Raw genomic sequence first — 18,170 nt, 5'->3', positions numbered from 1 at the left:
CTCCCACAGCATCCCAAAGCCAAGAATCCTCCTGATTCCCAGCCCATGTTCACTCAAGTCCGGTTTGCAGCCATCTGAGTGCCCTCTCAGAACCTGGGCACCATCCAGCAGTGCCTCCCTGCAGTCCTGCCCACGGCTGGCTGGGGCTGTGGCTGTGGCCACCCACAGTGGGGAGTGTTAATCTCTCCCTGTGTGCTGATAATGTCACTTCTGACCTGCCTCCAACTCCTGTTTGCTGTAAGGTGGCAGTGCCACTCCCAGCTGCCTGGAGATCTGCTGGTCTGTTCAAGCCTTTCTCTTCCTGTGTCCTACTGAGCTGATGAGTTTGCATCAGAAATCCCTGCTTGCTTCAAGAATTTCTCACTGTTAAACTTCATCCTACTTCTGACTTGTTTTCTGTAGTGGGGCACTGTCAAGCTTTGTGATGCCAGCAAACTTCCTTAGCATGATCTTCTTTGGGCCATCCAAGCCCAAACCCTGTCTGACAGAACCATACTAAAAAGAATGGCATTGGATTAATAAATTAATTAACTAATTGCTCTTGCTGGTTCATAGAATCCCAGGATCCCTGAGGCTGGAAAAGCCCTCCCAGCCCATGGAGCCCAAGCTGTGCCCAATGCCCACCTTGTCCCCAGCCCAGAGCACTGAGTGCCACCTCCAGCCCTTCCTTGGACACCTCCAGGGATGGGGACTCCAAACCTCCCTGGGCAGCCCCTGCCAAGGCCTGAGCACCCTTTCCATGGAGAAATTCCTCCTGCTGTCCAAGCTGAGCCTCTCCTGGCACAGCTTGAGGCTGTTTCCTCTTATCCTCTCAAATTCTTTCATGATTCACTATTCTGAATAGTCCCTTGCCTTTAGCATGCTTGAATCTTTGAGCTTTCTTTGTGCCTGTATTTTGGTGAAAATACAACCAAGAAATTTACCTTTCCATGTATAGAGCACAGGTCCACATAGTTTCTGTAGTTTCTGTCCTCCTCTTACTTCTGTAGAAAAAGAAACTCTAATTTAAATTTACTTTTACTCGTGGAAAACCCAGTTTGGGGTTTGAGGCTTTCTGAATTTATCTCTGAGTTTTTGGATCTCCAAGCCATTCCACAGCCTGTTTGGCTGCCTGGGGTCATGCTACTCCAGAACTGGAAGGCCCTGCCATGTTCCAGAAAGGCAACCACATAATTATGGGGTGGCCACGCTGACAATGTTGCCCACACAGGGTGAAGCCACACTGCAAGACCAGAAACTCTGCTTGCAGAGGTCAAACCACTTAGGATCCCCAGAGGTTTCTGTGTTTTCTGGGAGCACAGGCTGTGTCACACGTTTAAACGGTGCCATGCCAGAGGGGAGAGTGTGTGGAGCACTCTCTCTCCATTACAGCATGGATGGGATCTGAATTCAGCCCTTTCTGCAGAAAACAGTAATTAGTAACAGTAACAGTCTTTCCTTTTCCAGTTCTCCCATTGCTTACCAAAATGTGGCATCAGCTATGGAAAAACCCAATGCTTTCCTTGTGAGAATAAACTGCTCCCTACTCACACACACAGAAGGTGAAGGAGTGCCCAGAAGACCAGAAAGTGCCTCTGAAGAGTCCACACTTCAAAAGGAGCAGCAGGGACTGGGCAGTGCCCCCAGATTAAAGAAATGTGGCACCCAGGATACAAAAGTGTGTCCCTGAATCAACCATCATTTATCACATGGCTTTGCACTGGTGAGCTGAGATGTGATGCCAACTGACAGGGAATCAAGAGCCTGGATTTCTGGATGCCTCCATCCCACCCAGCAGCAGGAACAACACAGCATTGCCTGCTCAACACAGGCACCAGCTGCTGCATGTGAGCTAGGGAAGTTCAGGGCGAAGAGGGACACCCTCCCCGTGGGAGGCAAGGTGCACAAGGAACTCCCAAAGGTAAGGTGCTGCCACACCGCCTCCCAGTGTGAAGGCGTGACCCAAAAGCAGGCTGAGCTGCTCCAAGCCCACACCCTCCACCTCCTCTGATTCTCTACCACACCCCTCCACCTTCCAGCCTCTCTCTGTGCCAGATCAGCTCATCTCTGCCTGGCCCCACTCCTCGTGCCCAGGGCCATGACAGGGACACACTCACAGAGAGCTGCTCACCTGGGCTGCTGTGTGTGCCTTGGCTGAGCCTGTTCCGTGTCTGCAGGGCTCATCCACTTCAGAATGACAAAGTTGGGGTGTCAGGGGGATGCAGAACCTTGGGATCTTGTTGCGTTTGCTTTCTGCCCTCATCTTGGAATTCACTTGATTAGGGAGAATAACTACAACCAAATGAATTGAAGACATTCAGCTCTGGGCCACCTGAGTTAATGCAGAGCTAGGTCGGGAGGTGACACCCAGGGTGTCCCCACAGCAGCATTCCTGTGTGTCTGACTTCCCTGCTGCCTCAGCTCTGTGAGGCTCACAGGCTGACAACAACTAACAAGAACAAGTGCTGGTGCTGCACTTGGATCAGGGCAACTCCCAGAATCAATCCAGGCTGGGGATGAGCAGCTGGAGCAGCCCTGGAGAAGGACCTGGGGGTGCTGTGGGTGAGAGCTGGCACCCAGAACCCCCCCTGTGCCCTGGGCTGAGCCCCCAGTGAGGGCAGCAGGGGAGGGGGGGATTCTGCCCCTCTGCCCTGCTCAGGTGAGACCCCACCTGCAGAGCTGCCCCAGCCCTGGGACCCAGCACAGGAGGGACCTGGAGCTGCTGGAGAGAGTCCAGAGGAGGCTCCAGGATGATCAGAGGGATGGAGCAGCTCTGCTGGGAGAGCTGGGATTGTTCACCTGGAGAGGAGAAGCTTTGGGGTGACCAAACTGTGGCCTTCCAGCACCTGAAGGAACTGGCAAGAACAATAGAGACTCTGTACAAGGGAAGGAGTGCCAGAACAAGGGGGAATGGCTTCCCACTGCCAGAGGGCAGGGATGGATGGGATATTGGGAAGGAATTGTTTCCTGGGAGGGTGGCAGGCCCTGGCACAGGGTGCCCAGAGAAGCTGTGGCTGCCTCTGGATCCCTGGAAGTGTCCAAGGCCAGGTTGAACAGGGCTTGAAGCAAGCTGGCATAGTGGAAGGTGTCCCTGCCCATGGCAGGGGTGTGGAACTGGATGATATTTAAGGTCCCTTCCAACCCAAATCGTTCTGTGATTTTTTCCTCTCCTAAAATTGTGGCCACTCATCGAATAATAAGGAATGGTTGCCAGCCAGTAGGAAGAGATTCTTGCTTAGAGATCTGTTCCTTGACAGTGAAGGAATGAGGCTGCATGAGAAGGAAATCAGAATTAGGGGCTGACACTTTCCTCCCTGGGCCATGCAATTAATATCTTAGGGTTTAAAAGCATTACACAGAGAGCTGAAACCATGCCCCACTTGTACAGGTGTGAGCAGTGAGTTCTGTACCATGGGAATTACCCCAGTGCTCACACTGGCAATGGGAGCATTTTCTTCATTCCTGGAAAGACCAGCTAATGGCATACACTCAGCTGGGGATGCAGGAAAATTTGGGTTTTCTGCCCTTTCAGTGCTAAAGAAAAACACTTCCATTAATGGCAATTACAGGCCACCAAAGCAATGAGGAGCAAGAGGGTTTATAACAAAAAAAAGGTGTTTTCAGAAGAGGTTGGTGCATTAACCTTCTCAGTTGCATTTTGAATAGAGCTTGGTTTGGAAATGGATGCACCTCTACAGAAAATCCATATATGAAGAAGAAACAAGGAAATTATTCAGAACAGGAGTATTTGATTGCACTGCAAGAGAACAAAGAAAATGCTTCTGTGGAAATGTGAGTCATGAACTAACCACCCTCAGCATCACCAGAACTGAAGATAGAAAGAAAAAAAATAAAGGAGAACAGAAGAGAGAACAATCTGATAATGTTGCATTTGGAACAGGCATGTTTTTAAATGGTTTTGGCCTCCAACTTAGATATAAAGAAGACACAAGGACCAGAAAAAGAACGTCACAGTACTTGTGGAGGGTGAAAATGGCAATGTGGCTGTTGTGTGAAGGCTTTGTCCCGAGTTTTGGGATATGAACTGGAGGTGTTGTGATTCCTCATAGAATGATATTTTATTGATAAGATTTTCCCTGTCCTAATAGAAAATACCCTGTGAAACTATTGAAAATACATGTCTGAACAATTTCATGGGATACAATAGGATGGGATGATTGAATGTGACATGAGAGGAGCAAGGAAGGAATCCTGTGTGGGGTAACTGTCTGCCCTTGACAATTCAGAACATAGAAATCCCTTTCTGGAACAGAAACTGGGATCACAAACCATTGATTACCTTTTAATGTCACATTTACAGTCTCTAACAGAAAACTCTTTGAGTTCTCTTTTTCTCCCTCACACAGCAGCTCACAAGCACACTGCTGTAATATGCAAAATCCTTTTCCTACTAAAACCAGCTACACATTCCTTATGGTGAATAACTACGCAGAATATTTTTCTTGGTGTTTACAAAATACCCTTGATAGGTCTCAAAGCAACACTGCATGGAGTCTCATGTTGGTTTTGTTATGAAAGATGATATGCTAGAAGTGATTTGTGGTAGATATGTCTAATATAAACTAAATGAGCCACAGGAAAGAGGCCAAGTAGCCCTGCACAGAGTCACTGGGAGACAGCTGAGTCACACTGCCTGCTCTAACAGAGAGCCCCTAACTTTGCCCAGAAGCTTTAAACCACTTACTTATTCCCTTATTTTCTTTTCCCTTTCACCATTGCAGGCTTTGCCTACCCTGTTTGAGCCTTAGCGTACTCTTGCATTAACACTTTCTTTTGGATATTCAGGAGGTGGGAGACAGGTGAGGTATACACTTTCCAACAGAATTTCATCAGTGGACTAAATAGATCATGAAAATGTATTTATTCATTGCGAGTCCTCAGCCACAGAAGCAATAGCCTGAATATGCAGGCAGGGAATAAAGTCTGCCTGTATAAAACACAGGTCTTCTCAGGATGTGCTTTGGGCCAAAAGCTCAGATAACTCTGTTTCCTTAGCTACAAGCTGATATCTGTTCACTAGTGAGGGTTTAGCTGAAAATGGGTATAATCAACATGTGGATGTTTTGCTTATGCTTTTGCCAAAACTGTTTTATAACCTGATGTGTCACCGCTGCACTGCTCAGGCTTTTCCACAGGATGCCTCTTTTTATTCTTTGCTTTTCTAAGCCTCTCTAAGCTTTTCTGGATAGGTCACTACAATGCCATCATTCCATGCTGCCAGCAGTGCCAGCGGGATGTGATTGAGTGTCTGCAGGGAGGAGCAGAGCAGGGCCCAGGCTCTGCTCCGGGGGCCCAGCAATGGCCCCAGAGCCACGGGCAGGGACTGAGCCCAGCAATTCCCCCTGCACAGGAGGCACAACTTCTTCCCTGGGCAGTGCCCAGCCCTGAACAGATTGCCCACAGAGCCTCTGGGCTCTCCTCCCTGGGGCTGTTGCAGAGCTGTGTGCACACAATGCTGTGCCCTGTGCTCTGGGATGGCCCTGCTGGAGCACGGAGGGGACACCAGGTGCCCACTGAGCTCCCTTCAGCCTGGGATCCTGTGTTTGTATCTTGTGTGGCTCTATGGACACAGGTACCAGTTGGAAGCATCCCTGGCTGCAAACCTCATGCTCCCACTTGTTTTTACACAGCTGCTTATTTCTAACTGCTCTTGTTGGGAACAAAAAAAAAAAAAAAAACAAAAACCATGTTAAATGGATTTGGACTCCTCTGTGGAGATTCAGGGATGTCTTTATCACACCATCACTCCCTGACAGGAGGGTGCAGCCCGAGGTGGGAGGGGAGTCAGGGTCTGCTGCTGCCAGGGACAGGACAAGGGGAAACAGCCTCAAGCTGTGCCAGGGGAGGCTCAGCATGGACAGCAGGAGGAATTTCTGCATGGAAAGGGTGCTCAGGCCTTGGCAGGGGCTGCCCAGGGAGGTTTGGAGTCCCCATCCCTGGAGGTGTCCAAGGAAGGGCTGGAGGTGGCACTCAGTGCTCTGGGCTGGGGACAAGGTGGGCATTGGGCACAGCTTGGGCTCCATGGGCTGGGAGGGCTTTTCCAGCCTCAGGGGTCCTGTGGTTTGGTGATCTATGTGTATCCCTTCCAACTCAAGAGATTCTGTGATTCTATGGAAAAACCCACATGCCCCCATGCTGCCATCCCCTGCAGCAGCCACCTACAATCCCCTCACAGCATCACTTACATTGAGTGCAATTCAGCTGGTTTTAGTAAAAAAGGAGCCAAAAACAGCTGTGAAAGACTCTTCTTGGCTTTGGTTGCCCATGTTGGAGGACAAAGGGAATTCTGAGGGGCACTGCAGTCCCCAGCAGTGTTCCTGGTTTGGGATGAATTTCTGCCATGAAGAAGAAACAAAGAGATTGTACTAACTTTAAAAAAAAAAATCTCTCTACGACAGAGCTTCTCTAATGGTGGAGATACACACATCATAGCTGAAATTTTCACAGAGCTCTGAGAAACAGAGATAGCTTTAAAGTTTACTTCCACATGCTCACTTGCCCCATTCCCAGTCCAGCTTAGGTCCAGGGTTTTGACTGGTCTTAAGATTAATCTGCTAATTAGATTAATTTGATGAATAAAACACAGTAGGGATTTGTTAGCAAGTTTCTGTTGTTGCTTTACACCAACAGATAGATTCTCTAAAACAGGACTCCAAGGAACAGCAGCACATTCTCTTACCGCTTGAACAAGGTGCATTTTTGGTAATAGTAAACCTTAGAGTTGATAATGCATTGTATAACTGCAGAGAAGAAGGAGGAGCAATTTAAAATTTTTCAGATTGGACACTGACCACCAAGAAGAAGGTTGTCCTGAGCCCATCTGCTTCACAGGGTTTGCTCTTTTATACACAAAGACAACGTACCTTGTCTCTGCCTCTGTTTCCCTACTGTAGTCGATCCAGTACAGAGGAATTAAACCAGTCCCCTCGTGTCTGACTGTGTATTGACTTTTTTGTTTTTACTGAGCTCCCTGAAGTCAGTGAAGCTCCACAGAGACAAAGCAGATGCACAAATAGGTCAGAGATCTCATGGCTCCCCTCAGGGCTCCCGCCCCGCCCGGGTACGAGTGAGCTGGGCTGGGGCGGACGAAGCCGAGAGAGGTCCAGGCAAGCTGTGATGGAGCCGGTGCTGCTCCAAGGAGCCGTGCTGAGTCGAGCGAAGCCGCGAAGGGGCGGGGGAAGCCGTGGGGGGCCGGCCGGAGCCGTGAGGGGCCGGCGGAGCGGGGCTGGGGCGGGCCTGGCGCGGCCGGAGCCCTGAAGATGCGGCCCCGCTCCGCCTCTTCCTGCGGCGGCCGCGCAGCTGCAGCCATGGCGCCTCGCAGGGAAGCGGCTCTGCTGCTGCTGCTCCTCGTTCTGCCGCCGGCCAGCGCGGGGCTGAGCGGCTACTTCGGCACCAAGTCCCGCTACGAGGAGGTGAACCCGCACCTGGTGAGCGACCCGCTGTCGCTGGGGCCCGGGGCGGGCGGGTCGCTGCCCGCCTCCTGCACTCCGCTGCAGCTCCGCGCCGTGCTCCGGCACGGCACCCGCTACCCCACGGCCGGGCAGGTCCGCCGGCTGGGCGAGCTGCACGCCCGGCTGCTCCGCCGGGCCGCGGGAGCCGCCGCCTGCCCCGCCGCGGTCGCCCTGGCCGACTGGCCCATGTGGTACGAGGAGAGCCTGGACGGGCGGCTGGCGCCGCAGGGCCGGCGGGACATGGAGCAGCTGGCCCGGCGCATGGCCGCCCGCTTCCCCGCGCTGTTCGCCGCCCGCCGCCGCCTGGCGCTGGCCAGCAGCTCCAAGCACCGCTGCCTGCAGAGCGGGGCCGCTTTCCGCCGCGGGCTCGGGCCCACCCTCGACTTCGGCGGCGGCGACGGTAAGTGCACGACACCCACCCCTTCCCTGGGGAGCCCTAGGTTTTTCCTGGAAGGCTGAGGGATTCCCAGCACTCCCGAGGGGATGGGGGACTGCTGTGCCCTCTCTCAGGGCCCACCGGGTGCTCTCTGGAGACCTGCTCCCTGAGGGGTGAGGGAGACCCATGCCCTGACTGAATGGCTTCCGTGTCCTCCCTGAGGGACTGGGGCAGCCCCTGCTCTTCCCTGAGGGATTCCCGGCCCTTCCAAAGGGTTTGGGGGTGCCTCACACCCTCCCTGGGGGACCTCCGTCCTTCTCCTGAGGGAGCGCTGTGCTTTCTGGAGAGCTGGGGGAGCCTCGATCCAACCCTGAGGGGGAACCATGACCTCTCTGAGGGGCTGGGGGACTCCTGATACCTTCCTGCGTGGCTGGAGGAATCCCTCCCTGAGGGAGCCCCTGATGCTCCAGAGGGGCTGGGGATGTCCCCTGCCTTCCCTGTGGCTGAGGGAAGCCACAAGAGCAGTCCCGCATCTCCCATTTCTAGGTTGTGTCCCTTCCATGGGGACACGGCTGTGGTGGGTGGGTGTTCCTTGGAGGGTGTCATGGTACCCTTGGGGATGGCAGTGCTCCCCCTGATTCCCGTGTTTGCTTTCAGAGGTGGAGGTTGAAGTTAACGACTCCCTGATGCGGTTCTTTGATCACTGTGCCAAGTTTGTAGCCCTGGTGGAGGAGAATGACGCGGCCATGTGCCAAGTGAACGCCTTCAAAGAGGGGCCTGAGATGAAGAAGGTCCTGGAGAAGGTGGCCAGTGCCTTGTGTTTACCAGTGGAGGAGCTAAATGCAGGTAAGGAGATCCTGTTTACAGGTGTCTTTGGCTCCAAGGCTGGCCAGGAACAGCTTCCAAGACATGTAGTTATGCAGAGTAGGTAATTTAAAGTGGCTGTGATTTGGAGATGCAGTCTCTAATTATTGAAATTTGTGAGACTGTAAGTCTGTGTTGGTGTTGCAGTAATGAGCAATCGTTGGATAGTGGTCAGAAGAAAAAGATGTTTGAAAACATGGTTCCTGTAAATGAACCTGGTGTTGCAGGGATTTCAGTGTTTTTCTTTTAATTTTGCTTTCTGGAGCAGATGTAGCTTTTGTGAAATCCATTACAACTCAAGCACATAAATGACCTGAGGAAGAGCAGCCCTGTATATCTGTGTGGTAACTCTTCTGTCCAGAACAGAAGTGCTGGGTTTCCCTGTGTGGTCAAGTGGTGGGAAAAGCTCCCCAAAAAGTGTTGCTGTTGGGATTGCAACACTAGGGACACGCTGGAAACAAAGTTCAGCCTGGTGCTGCTCATACTGAGCTGCTGACGTGGAGGGGAAGTGGTCAGACACCTCACACCTTCCCTGTGTTGGCTCTTCTGACCTGTGTGGCTGCACCAGCAACTGGCACCTATTACATATCAGAAGATAGGCAGCATTTAATGTGCAATGCTCTTGTTTCCCCCTAGTAGTGATGTAACGTGAAGAGCTTGTAGTCCAAAATTCAGGTTTCACCCAACAATTATGTTCACTGTGTGTCTTTGGTGCTTGGTCTTTGTCCTGCCAAATATTTATTGGATTTCATTGTTTGCATTGCCAAACAGTAATTGCAATTATTTTTAGAGGTAAACTGAGGAGAGGAAATTGCTACTTGTGTAGCAGTGGTTTATCTCGTGCTTGTTTGTTGGATTTATTGTAGATCTTGTTCAAGTGGCTTTTCTCACCTGTTCATATGAGCTGGCCATAAAAAATGTGACCTCCCCGTGGTGTTCGCTCTTCAGTGAAGAAGATGCCAAGGTACGTGGGGTTTGGAGCAACCTGCTCTGCTGGGAAGTGTCCCTGCCTGTGGCAGGGCGTTTGGAGTGAGATGATCTTAAATGGCTTTCCATCCCAAACCATTCTGTAATCTGTGTTTTGCATGTGATAGAAATAGGTGGTAAAATTCACTCCAGGGCACATCAGTGAGGTCTTTGAGGACCTCTAAGGCTCTCTGGTTTTGGGAGCTGTCAGCTCTCAAATAAATGCCTGTTGACAAAACCCAGTAGAACCTAGATAAAGGAGACGAGTGTTTGTTTCTCTCCTTCCAAAACTCTTTGATGTAACTTTTGATGTTCAGTAAGGCTCCCCCAAGGCTCTTAAGGAAATTTGCAGCCCTGGGAATAGAGGAGGCCTTTGCATAGGTAGGTGTTTGGGTAAAGGGTGGGCAGGTAGACAGAAGTGATCTCCTGTCTGGGAGGATCATGGTCACCATGGACTTCTGCTGAAACCTGCCCTGTTCAATCTAGTTGTGAATAATTCAGCAGGGAGGTGGGAAATGACTTTGATGCCAGGAGCTGTCAGGAGAGGAGCAGAGAACAAGGAGAGCTCTTGCATAATTCCAAGGCACAGTTCTGTCTATTTTAGATGTGTGCACGTCTCTGGAAAACAGATGAGCTGGGCTAAAGGTGTGGGATGGATTCTGTGGGAAGAATGATGAGCCAAAGGCAAAATCAGAAGGGTTAAGAAAGCAGTGGACAGTGGTTGTCTCATGATGTGCAGCACCTCAACTGACTCCAATTGTTGCCAGATGCTGAATTTGGTCACTCTTGGTCTGATCTGTTGCCTGGTTTTATGCTGAAGTGGTTTCAGCTGGAGCCTTGGTGTTTGGGGATGTTTTTGTATCGTTGCTCCAGGCTGGGAGCTTTTTGTTTTCCTTTAGTGCAGTGATAAAAACCTAACTTTAACTCTAACCTTAGGTGCTGGAATACCTGAATGACCTGAAGCAGTACTGGAAGAGAGGCTATGGCTATGACATCAACAGTCGCTCCAGCTGCGTTCTGTTCCAAGATATATTCCAGCACTTGGACAAAGCAGTGGAAGAGAGCAAAAGGTAAATCAAGAGACTTCAGTACTTTGAGTGTGAGCTTTCTTTGGTGAGTTCTGTGGAGTTCACGTGAAAGGAAGTTTATTTTACTTCCAAACGTGGAGCTAGGAGAATTTTAACAGCAAGAATACAATTTTTACTGGAGCAGTATTACTTTGAAGAGTTTGGTTTTTTTTCTTCTTTCATTGATGCTTTTGTGCTCAGCTAAAGTATTTCCATCTTCTAACTTGCTGATCCACACAGGCCTTCAGGGGACAGCAAAATGCTGTCTGATAATGGTGTTCTCTTCCTGCAGTTTGAGAGGACACACTGAGTTGAAATAATGAGTGTTTTCGTTAAAAATGTCCTAGTTAAAAATAATTTGTTGTTTAAATGTTAATTTACAGTCTGCATGCGTGTTCTTATGTAAACTGAACAATTACAAATTCATGGTTAATAATCGGTCACGTGAATTAATACCTTAGCAGATGAGTATGGAAATTTTGTAAAAGTGCAGAGCATCAAGGGTAGGGCCATGAGATTGTATAATGGAAGGAGAGTGATCAGTTTTGTTCCCTTTTAGTGTCATTTCCTCTTTGAGCAGTGAGAACCTTTCAGTCCTTGAATTACACATGCTAATTGCAGCTGTGTGTCTCATCTATATATAAAACATCCCTGTAAGTTTACTAATAACAGTTTTAAAAAACCCAAAAGGCTGTAGTTGGAAGAGGGAGGTTTCTGGTTTATTTGGAGCTGGATCAGCAGTTGCTAAATTGGGAGTTGGGAAGAGTAGGTGTGAGAGGCAGAGCTCCAAGCACCGTGGTAACTTCGTGTCCTTTCAGCATTGGCTGTGGAAGTTCAGTTGCAATGCCTGGGGCTCTCGAGTTTTGCTGTCACAGAGGGAAGCAGGCAGTGAGTATGAAGGATCAGCACCCTAAATCTTGCAAAATTCCGAGCTGGGTGAGCAGTCTTCAGGATGAGCCTCATCCTAAGCAGGAACCGGAAAGCCGAGGTAGCCAAGAGCTGACAGGAACATGTTACTCCCTTCCGCGACAGAAGGTGGCAGTGGTAAAGCACTGGAGACCTGGGAATAACTGGGTTGGGTAACCCTCTAGAGGATGTGGCAGTCTACCAGGGCCAGCTTGTCCCCCTTGGAATTTAGGGAGCAGAGATGCAGCCAATCCTATTCCATCTACAGAGATTTATCTCTTTTTCATCTATGAAGAGACACTGGGCAGTGTGAGAATAGAATGAAAGCAAGAAAATGTACAAATAAAGATATGCCAGTCTCTTCTCTCTATGGTGATGGTCACCTTCAGGGCAACAGGTTAAATATTTTTGCAGCATTTTCAGGAGGTGAACTTTTGTGTTGATGAAGTGTCTTTCAATGGAATGTTGTTTCAATTTAACAATGTTTAACGTTGACTTATAACTGCCTGATTGCTCTAAAAATTTTAAGAACAAGAAATTTACTTCTAGGGCATTATCTTTACTCCAAAATCTATTTTCTTTTTTGGAAAGCTTAGATTGGGCTATCCAAAAGGAAAAAGGGAAGCATTTCTGTTCTGGGAAGAAGCTGAGGGATTTGGATTGTCTGTTCTGCTCCAGACTTGGCAGTGGAGAGCAGTGTTGGCAAAGCTGTATTTTTGTAGCATACTTTGTGTTTATGTTGAATAGCTTTGTTCTATTTTCATTCCTTTTTACCATGAAATTAAAAATAGAGAATCTGTTTCTTCCATGAAGTGATTGTTGCCCTTGCAATCTACTGACCAAACTTAGTTGCCTTATCAAAGCTTGCTTTTATTTCCTTGGTGGAAAACCCTTCTGCTTATTAGTCTGTCCTTGAGAATATGATGAAGGTGGTAATAAATATCTGTTGCTAATTAGTCCCATTTTCAGTTTGCAGTGCAAAAGTTTCAGATGTCTTTTGGCTTTTCCGTCATGTGAATTCCAGTATAACTCTGGGATTTAAACTAGCAATAGTGGCTTGTGTGCAGGGCTTGCTGTACAGCAAGATGGTTTTAAAAGCTGTGAAAGGGATAGGTTGGCAGCCAGGACTCTCTCCCATACAAATCTTCTTAGTTTGAAAAATATAATTAAATGTATCACAAGAGATGTATGTAAAACAAAACCATTTCTGTTTGGGGAAGAGACTTTGGTTAAAAGTTTCTCTTCTTCCATCTCAAACCCATATGATTTGCTGTACTGAAATGGTGTAGTTGGGCAGTTATGTCTTCACAATTATAGGGTCTTATTATATTTTCCCAAGTCTGCCTGCTAGGGATAGGAAATAGCCAGAGAAGCTGGTGAAGAGTTACTTTTCACTGCTGTTTTTTTCCAGCAGTTTAATGAACGGTATTTTGCCCACAGAAACTGTGTTGATGAGAAATTCAGGTATTTTGGTACTTGTTGCAGTATGAGGCTGCTCATCTGATTTTCAGAATCTTTACAGCAGCACACTTGGGCAGAGGTGGATTTGCAAATCAGTTGTGGCATACTTTAAAAAGCATATCAACTATTCAATAAAGCTGTTTTAGACTTCCCTTGTTTTTTTTTCCTTCTAGTTTCAAATATTTAAGATTAATATTTCCTACTGGTGAAAGTGTATGAAATACCTGTTATTGCTTGTACTGCCCAAGTGGGTTATCATAAGGCTCTGGAAATTTGGAGGATGCTTTGTGCAGCCATCTCAGTATTTACAGTGTGAATTGATAATACCAGCCTAGCTGCACATAGGCATTGTGAAATATTTGGTGGTGGCTCCTCTGAGAGAGAGAAAAAAAAATAAATACTTATTTGACTATGATTAAAGATCAATTGAAGGTGATCTTTGTGAGATACAGCACAAAGCTGTGGGGTAAAGAGACCAATTTGGCAATTTACTGGAAGCTTTTACTGTTGCATGTAATTTGCCTTCCTCTTTGCAGGTCACTTCCCAACACAATTGGTAACCTTTCAGGAGTCATTTACTGCTGTGCCTTAATTGTTCTTTCCAAACCTATGACTCAGTACAAAGGAATATAATGGATGATCTAAAACCACAGTTCCAAACTCTACAGAGGGAACTGAGCAAAAAGCTTCTGTGCATGCAGTAGCAATGAAATAATTAGATTGAAAATCCCCTTTTGCTCGGGTTCAAAACATTCAGTTAGGTTTTTTATTAAAACCCCTTCACTGCTGCTGGAATGACTTTCATTATTAAACAGTCAATGTCTCAGCAGCTCTGTGTATGGTTGTATATAGTGCATGGTTGGCTTTGATAGCCCCATCTTTCAGAGGTCTGACGTGACTGAAGGGAGCTTTTGGGGAAGCCAGAGGTTTGACATTCACCACAGATCCTTGTGGCACATTCAGCAGCGTTCCTGTGCCTGCATTTCTGAAGTGTGTGTGGTTTGTTGACTTCTCTCAGAGAGCTGGGCAGCCCAGGGTCTCTCCCCTGGCAATGTGGCTGTTCATCTGTCTACCCAGCAGTAGAGATTTAAAGTTTCTTGGGCCTTTCAGACTCTTCAGCATGTCCTCAATCTCACATTAATTAGTTAATATGTGCTTGCTCAGGATTGACCTGAAAAAGTAAAAGTGTTTGAGCAACTTTGAGGGAGTCATACCTTTTATGTAAGAGTGAAAAACCCAAACAGTACCAGACAAATGAACTGGTCTGACCAGCGTGCACCTTGGGCAGAAAGGGTTTGACAGGTGTCACCAGCCTCTTGGTTTGGTTTTGGCTCATGATGGATCAACACTGAGCATTGTTGTGGTGCTGCTGCAGTAATGCATTTCACCTCTGAGGTTTGAAACAATGGGAGAGGTGGTGTCAGCCAGGAAAGAGCCTTTCAAAGTGCAGAAGCTCTGCAGTGAAACACAGGGCCTAGCCTAATTAGCTCTGAGTGATTAAGTGTTGCAGGACTAGATAAGAGTCTTTTAATCAGGGCTTTTAATGAGTTTTGTGTAGTCCAGTCAGCTTTTCAAGTTGGCTTTTGTCATGAGTGAGCTTGTTCCTTGTTGCAACAGAAGAAAAATTTTCACTTGTCAGTATTAGTGGAGGCATTTTGTTGAGTTGGTGCTTATTCTGGGAATGATTGGCTGTCTTCTATTTATGGTGGAAGTTTTGTCATATGAGGACTTAATACTATCTGGCAGATATTTTTTAAACTTTTTAAAATTCTTCTTTCCACTGGTGAAAACCCTTTGAGCTTTAACACCATTAAATATTTCTGCTGCCCTCTGAGTGCCACCACTGTATTCCCTGATCTCTACTGCTTCCTGTTTTATTTAGTGTTTGTCCAGTTTTTTTGTTTTTCCCCTAAAATAAATCACAGGGGGAAGTGGGAAGGATGAAGAATCCATCCCATGGCTGAAAGCAGATTTTGGAGTCCTTTGACTGGCTTTTTTATTAGGAGGAAAAGGGACAGAATGTAGTCTAAGCTTACTTGTTAAATAGGTGTTAAAACTTGCCTTCTGTGCAGTTGTTGGAGGGGTTTGTACATGAGGTTTGAAGGTTAGCCATATGAACTTTGCTGCAGGGAAGGTTTCATCTAATCCCACTTTTTCCTGGGGTTTGACTTATTTTTAATTGAAAGTCCAGTCAGTGCTTAGGAAATAAACTTTGGTTAAAAGAAAGTTTACTTTTTCCATATGGAAAGTGAACTGTCAGTAGTCCTGGGAAGAGTAGGAATGATCTGTTCTTGAGGATGGGTGAGCTGATGCAGACAATTCAGTTAAACCCAAATCTGCTGAGATTGAGGACAACTAGAATTTACCTGGATGAAAATCCCACATCTGTTTCTCCATGATGCTTTTTTTTCCCCCCATGGTGAGACTTAGCTTCTGGGGCTGTGCTGCTGCATTGGTCAGCACTTTTTTCATTTTCATCTGTGGTCAAATTTACTTAGAAGATTAAAAAAAACTCCCATGTGGGTAGTTCAGGAGCTGGCACATCTCTTCAATGAAACCTGCTTGTGCTCTGCCCGAGAGCCCCTTCTGCTCATCTGGAAGTGCCCCATGAAATGAATATGAAACCAATCACTTTCAAACAAGCTCCTGATATTTTATGGCAGAGTTTTATGCACAGTCCCTTCATCTGCCTTCAAAAATGGAATGAGATTTCCTCAGTGGGCTTTCCCAAACTAGTAAATAAAAGGGAGGGACAAGTGGATTGAAATGCCGTTAGTAATTGCCAGAGTACGCTGATGAGAACTTTGATGCTTCCAGCAAGGTGCTGAGTCACTGATAAATTGTGAGGCAAGTTTAGCATGGAAATGTCTGGCCTGCTATTTAGTATTTTATTAGCCTGTGCTACTGTTTATTGGTGTTTTGTTGCTTGTTCTGCCTTTATCAGAAATGCAGAGGCAGCTGTAACCTTTGCCTGCGTGTATTCATTGAGGTCATCCGTCATCATTTTCCCCACAATTAAAAATATTGCTGTTTAACCTTTGATTGCCATCTCTGGGTGATAGGAGACAACATCTGAGTTGGAGTCCTGACCCCAGAGAGCTGAGCAGGGAGTGCTGGAGCAGTGAAATCACCAGGACTGGTGGCAGACCAGGCATGCTGTGCTAAAGGAGCTGTGGAGAACTTGGGGTTGTGTCACATCAGGAAACAGTTTTAATCCTCATTTAATTAATCTAGTGGGATAGCTCTGAGTGGGAGAGGTTCATTTTGCCTCCCAAGGCTGTTTGGCCTGTTGGCATGAGGATTTCATGAGACTAAAGCAGGTGAAGAAAAAAACTCAAGCTACACTGAGAATGAGCACCTTGTTTAGTCCTTTTCCCACTTCTTCTCTTGTCTGTGCTATAACTTATTTCCTGCTTTGCAAATATATGCTTTGCTGATAAAATTATTTATTTTTGCTCTTTTTATTTACTTCCATTTCAACACTTCTTGGCATCAGCTGGAAAGTAAAGACAAACTTTGCTCAAAGCCAGCATGGATAGCCAGAACGTTAATTTTTTGTTGTCTTGGCATTTCTGAAGCCTTTTTTGAATGGTGAGATGTGAAATCCATTCCCTGTGGAGACAGTAATGCCCTGTGTAAGGTTGTTCTGGAGATTCCAGCAATGTATTTGCATTCCCAGCTTCCCTCTTAGTTAACAAAACAAGGACCACCATGCAGCTGGGTCAACATGAAAATACAAAAAATTAAGTAAGAAGAATTTAAAAATCAGCTCCAGGGGAGAATCAGAATTCCAGGTCAGTCTTCTAGAAATAATGCTCTAGACTAGTGCTGCTGAGCACTTTGAATCTGATACACCTGAGCATTGTTAGGATAGCTCTTTAAAAGGGAAACACTCCTCTTGGAGCTTTTGGGAGGGATCAGCAAATATAAAATAGGATGATGTGGTAGCCACAGTGGTGATTTCCAAACATCTTTATGATCAAGTTCCTTTTAGATAAAGAAATCAAACAGGTGGGGTTGAGGGGAAAGGCCCTTACCCAGAGAAAAAGTTGATCAAAATTACAATAAGTGGAGGGTGGGGACAGCTGATTTTTTTTTTTTTTTCCCTCCTCTTAGCAGAGATAGAGCTGGAAAGGTCTGACCTTCTCAGAATGCTGTAAATGACCTAGGAAAAAGAGGTGACAAGTTCAGCGGCATTGCAAATGTGGCAGTTTCTTTCAAGATAAATACAATTAAGTGTTTCTGGTAGGAAGATTGTGAAAGGAGCCAGGAGACTGACTGGGCTGGAAAACTGCAGAGCTGTCAAGTAATCCACATGGGGAAAAATTAGCTTCTTATCACCTGTTGGATTGAATCTGGGAGAACCTATTGATCAGGGACTGGGTTATGAGATTGTTGTTGCTGTCTGAGATCTCAAACTTCAGGGAAATAGGGTTTGGAGCAGCCTGGTGTCCCTGACAAGGACAGGGAGTTGGAATGAGGTGATCTTTAGGGTCCCTTCCAATCCAAACCATTCCATGATTCCATGTTGCATGTCAGGAATTAAACAGAAAGCTCATGGGTGTAGCATTGATTTTTGTGTAACTTACGGTTGTTGGGTATTGTGCATTCTGATAGTCTGATCTAAAGGGATATAGCTCATGTGGAAAATTGTGGCAGGACTAAGGTAGGATTTCTCAACTTGGAAATAACACTATTGCAAAGCTGTGAGTAGAACGGATTAAATGGGACGTGGCATCTACAAATAGAAAAAATTAAGAGCAGTGTGTGAAGCTGTGCAGCTCCTTGCCATAGGATGTTGTGTGTGCTGGAAATGCATGTGGATTGAAAGAGATTTGGCAAAGGAGTGATTCATTATCTAGAAGCCACCTCTGGCCCTGGAGATTTCTGAGCTGGAAATTGCAGGATGAAAGGAATGGTCTTCTGTTTCCTTCCATAGACACCTGTGTCTTGCTGCTGTGACAGGGGGGATGTGAATGTGTCCTAAAAGCTAAAAATACTTCCCTGCAGGTGTGTGTGGACAGGAAGGATATGTGTGAACTGGTCAAGTGGACAAGGGAAGGAAGGGAAGAGAAAGGG

General features: G+C 47.0%; 1 protein-coding gene across 2 annotated transcripts in view; it reads left to right on the top strand.

The window, feature by feature from the left end:
* Positions 1-7,269: 7,269 nt before the first annotated feature.
* Positions 7,270-18,170, top strand: part of MINPP1 (multiple inositol-polyphosphate phosphatase 1) — a 38,982-nt gene continuing 28,081 nt past the window's right edge. For both annotated transcript variants that reach the window (XM_033066187.1, XM_033066186.1), the window contains exons 1-4: positions 7,270-7,851; positions 8,485-8,673; positions 9,558-9,655; positions 10,594-10,727. In XM_033066187.1, coding sequence (XP_032922078.1) covers positions 7,308-7,851; positions 8,485-8,673; positions 9,558-9,655; positions 10,594-10,727 — 965 coding nt within the window. In that variant the 5' untranslated portion in view covers positions 7,270-7,307. The remainder of the gene's footprint in view (positions 7,852-8,484; positions 8,674-9,557; positions 9,656-10,593; positions 10,728-18,170) is intronic.

Source organism: Catharus ustulatus, chromosome 8 (genome assembly GCF_009819885.2).
Source record: "Catharus ustulatus isolate bCatUst1 chromosome 8, bCatUst1.pri.v2, whole genome shotgun sequence".
Taxonomy (NCBI): domain Eukaryota; kingdom Metazoa; phylum Chordata; class Aves; order Passeriformes; family Turdidae; genus Catharus; species Catharus ustulatus.
This window is presented reverse-complemented; position numbering and strand designations above follow the sequence as displayed.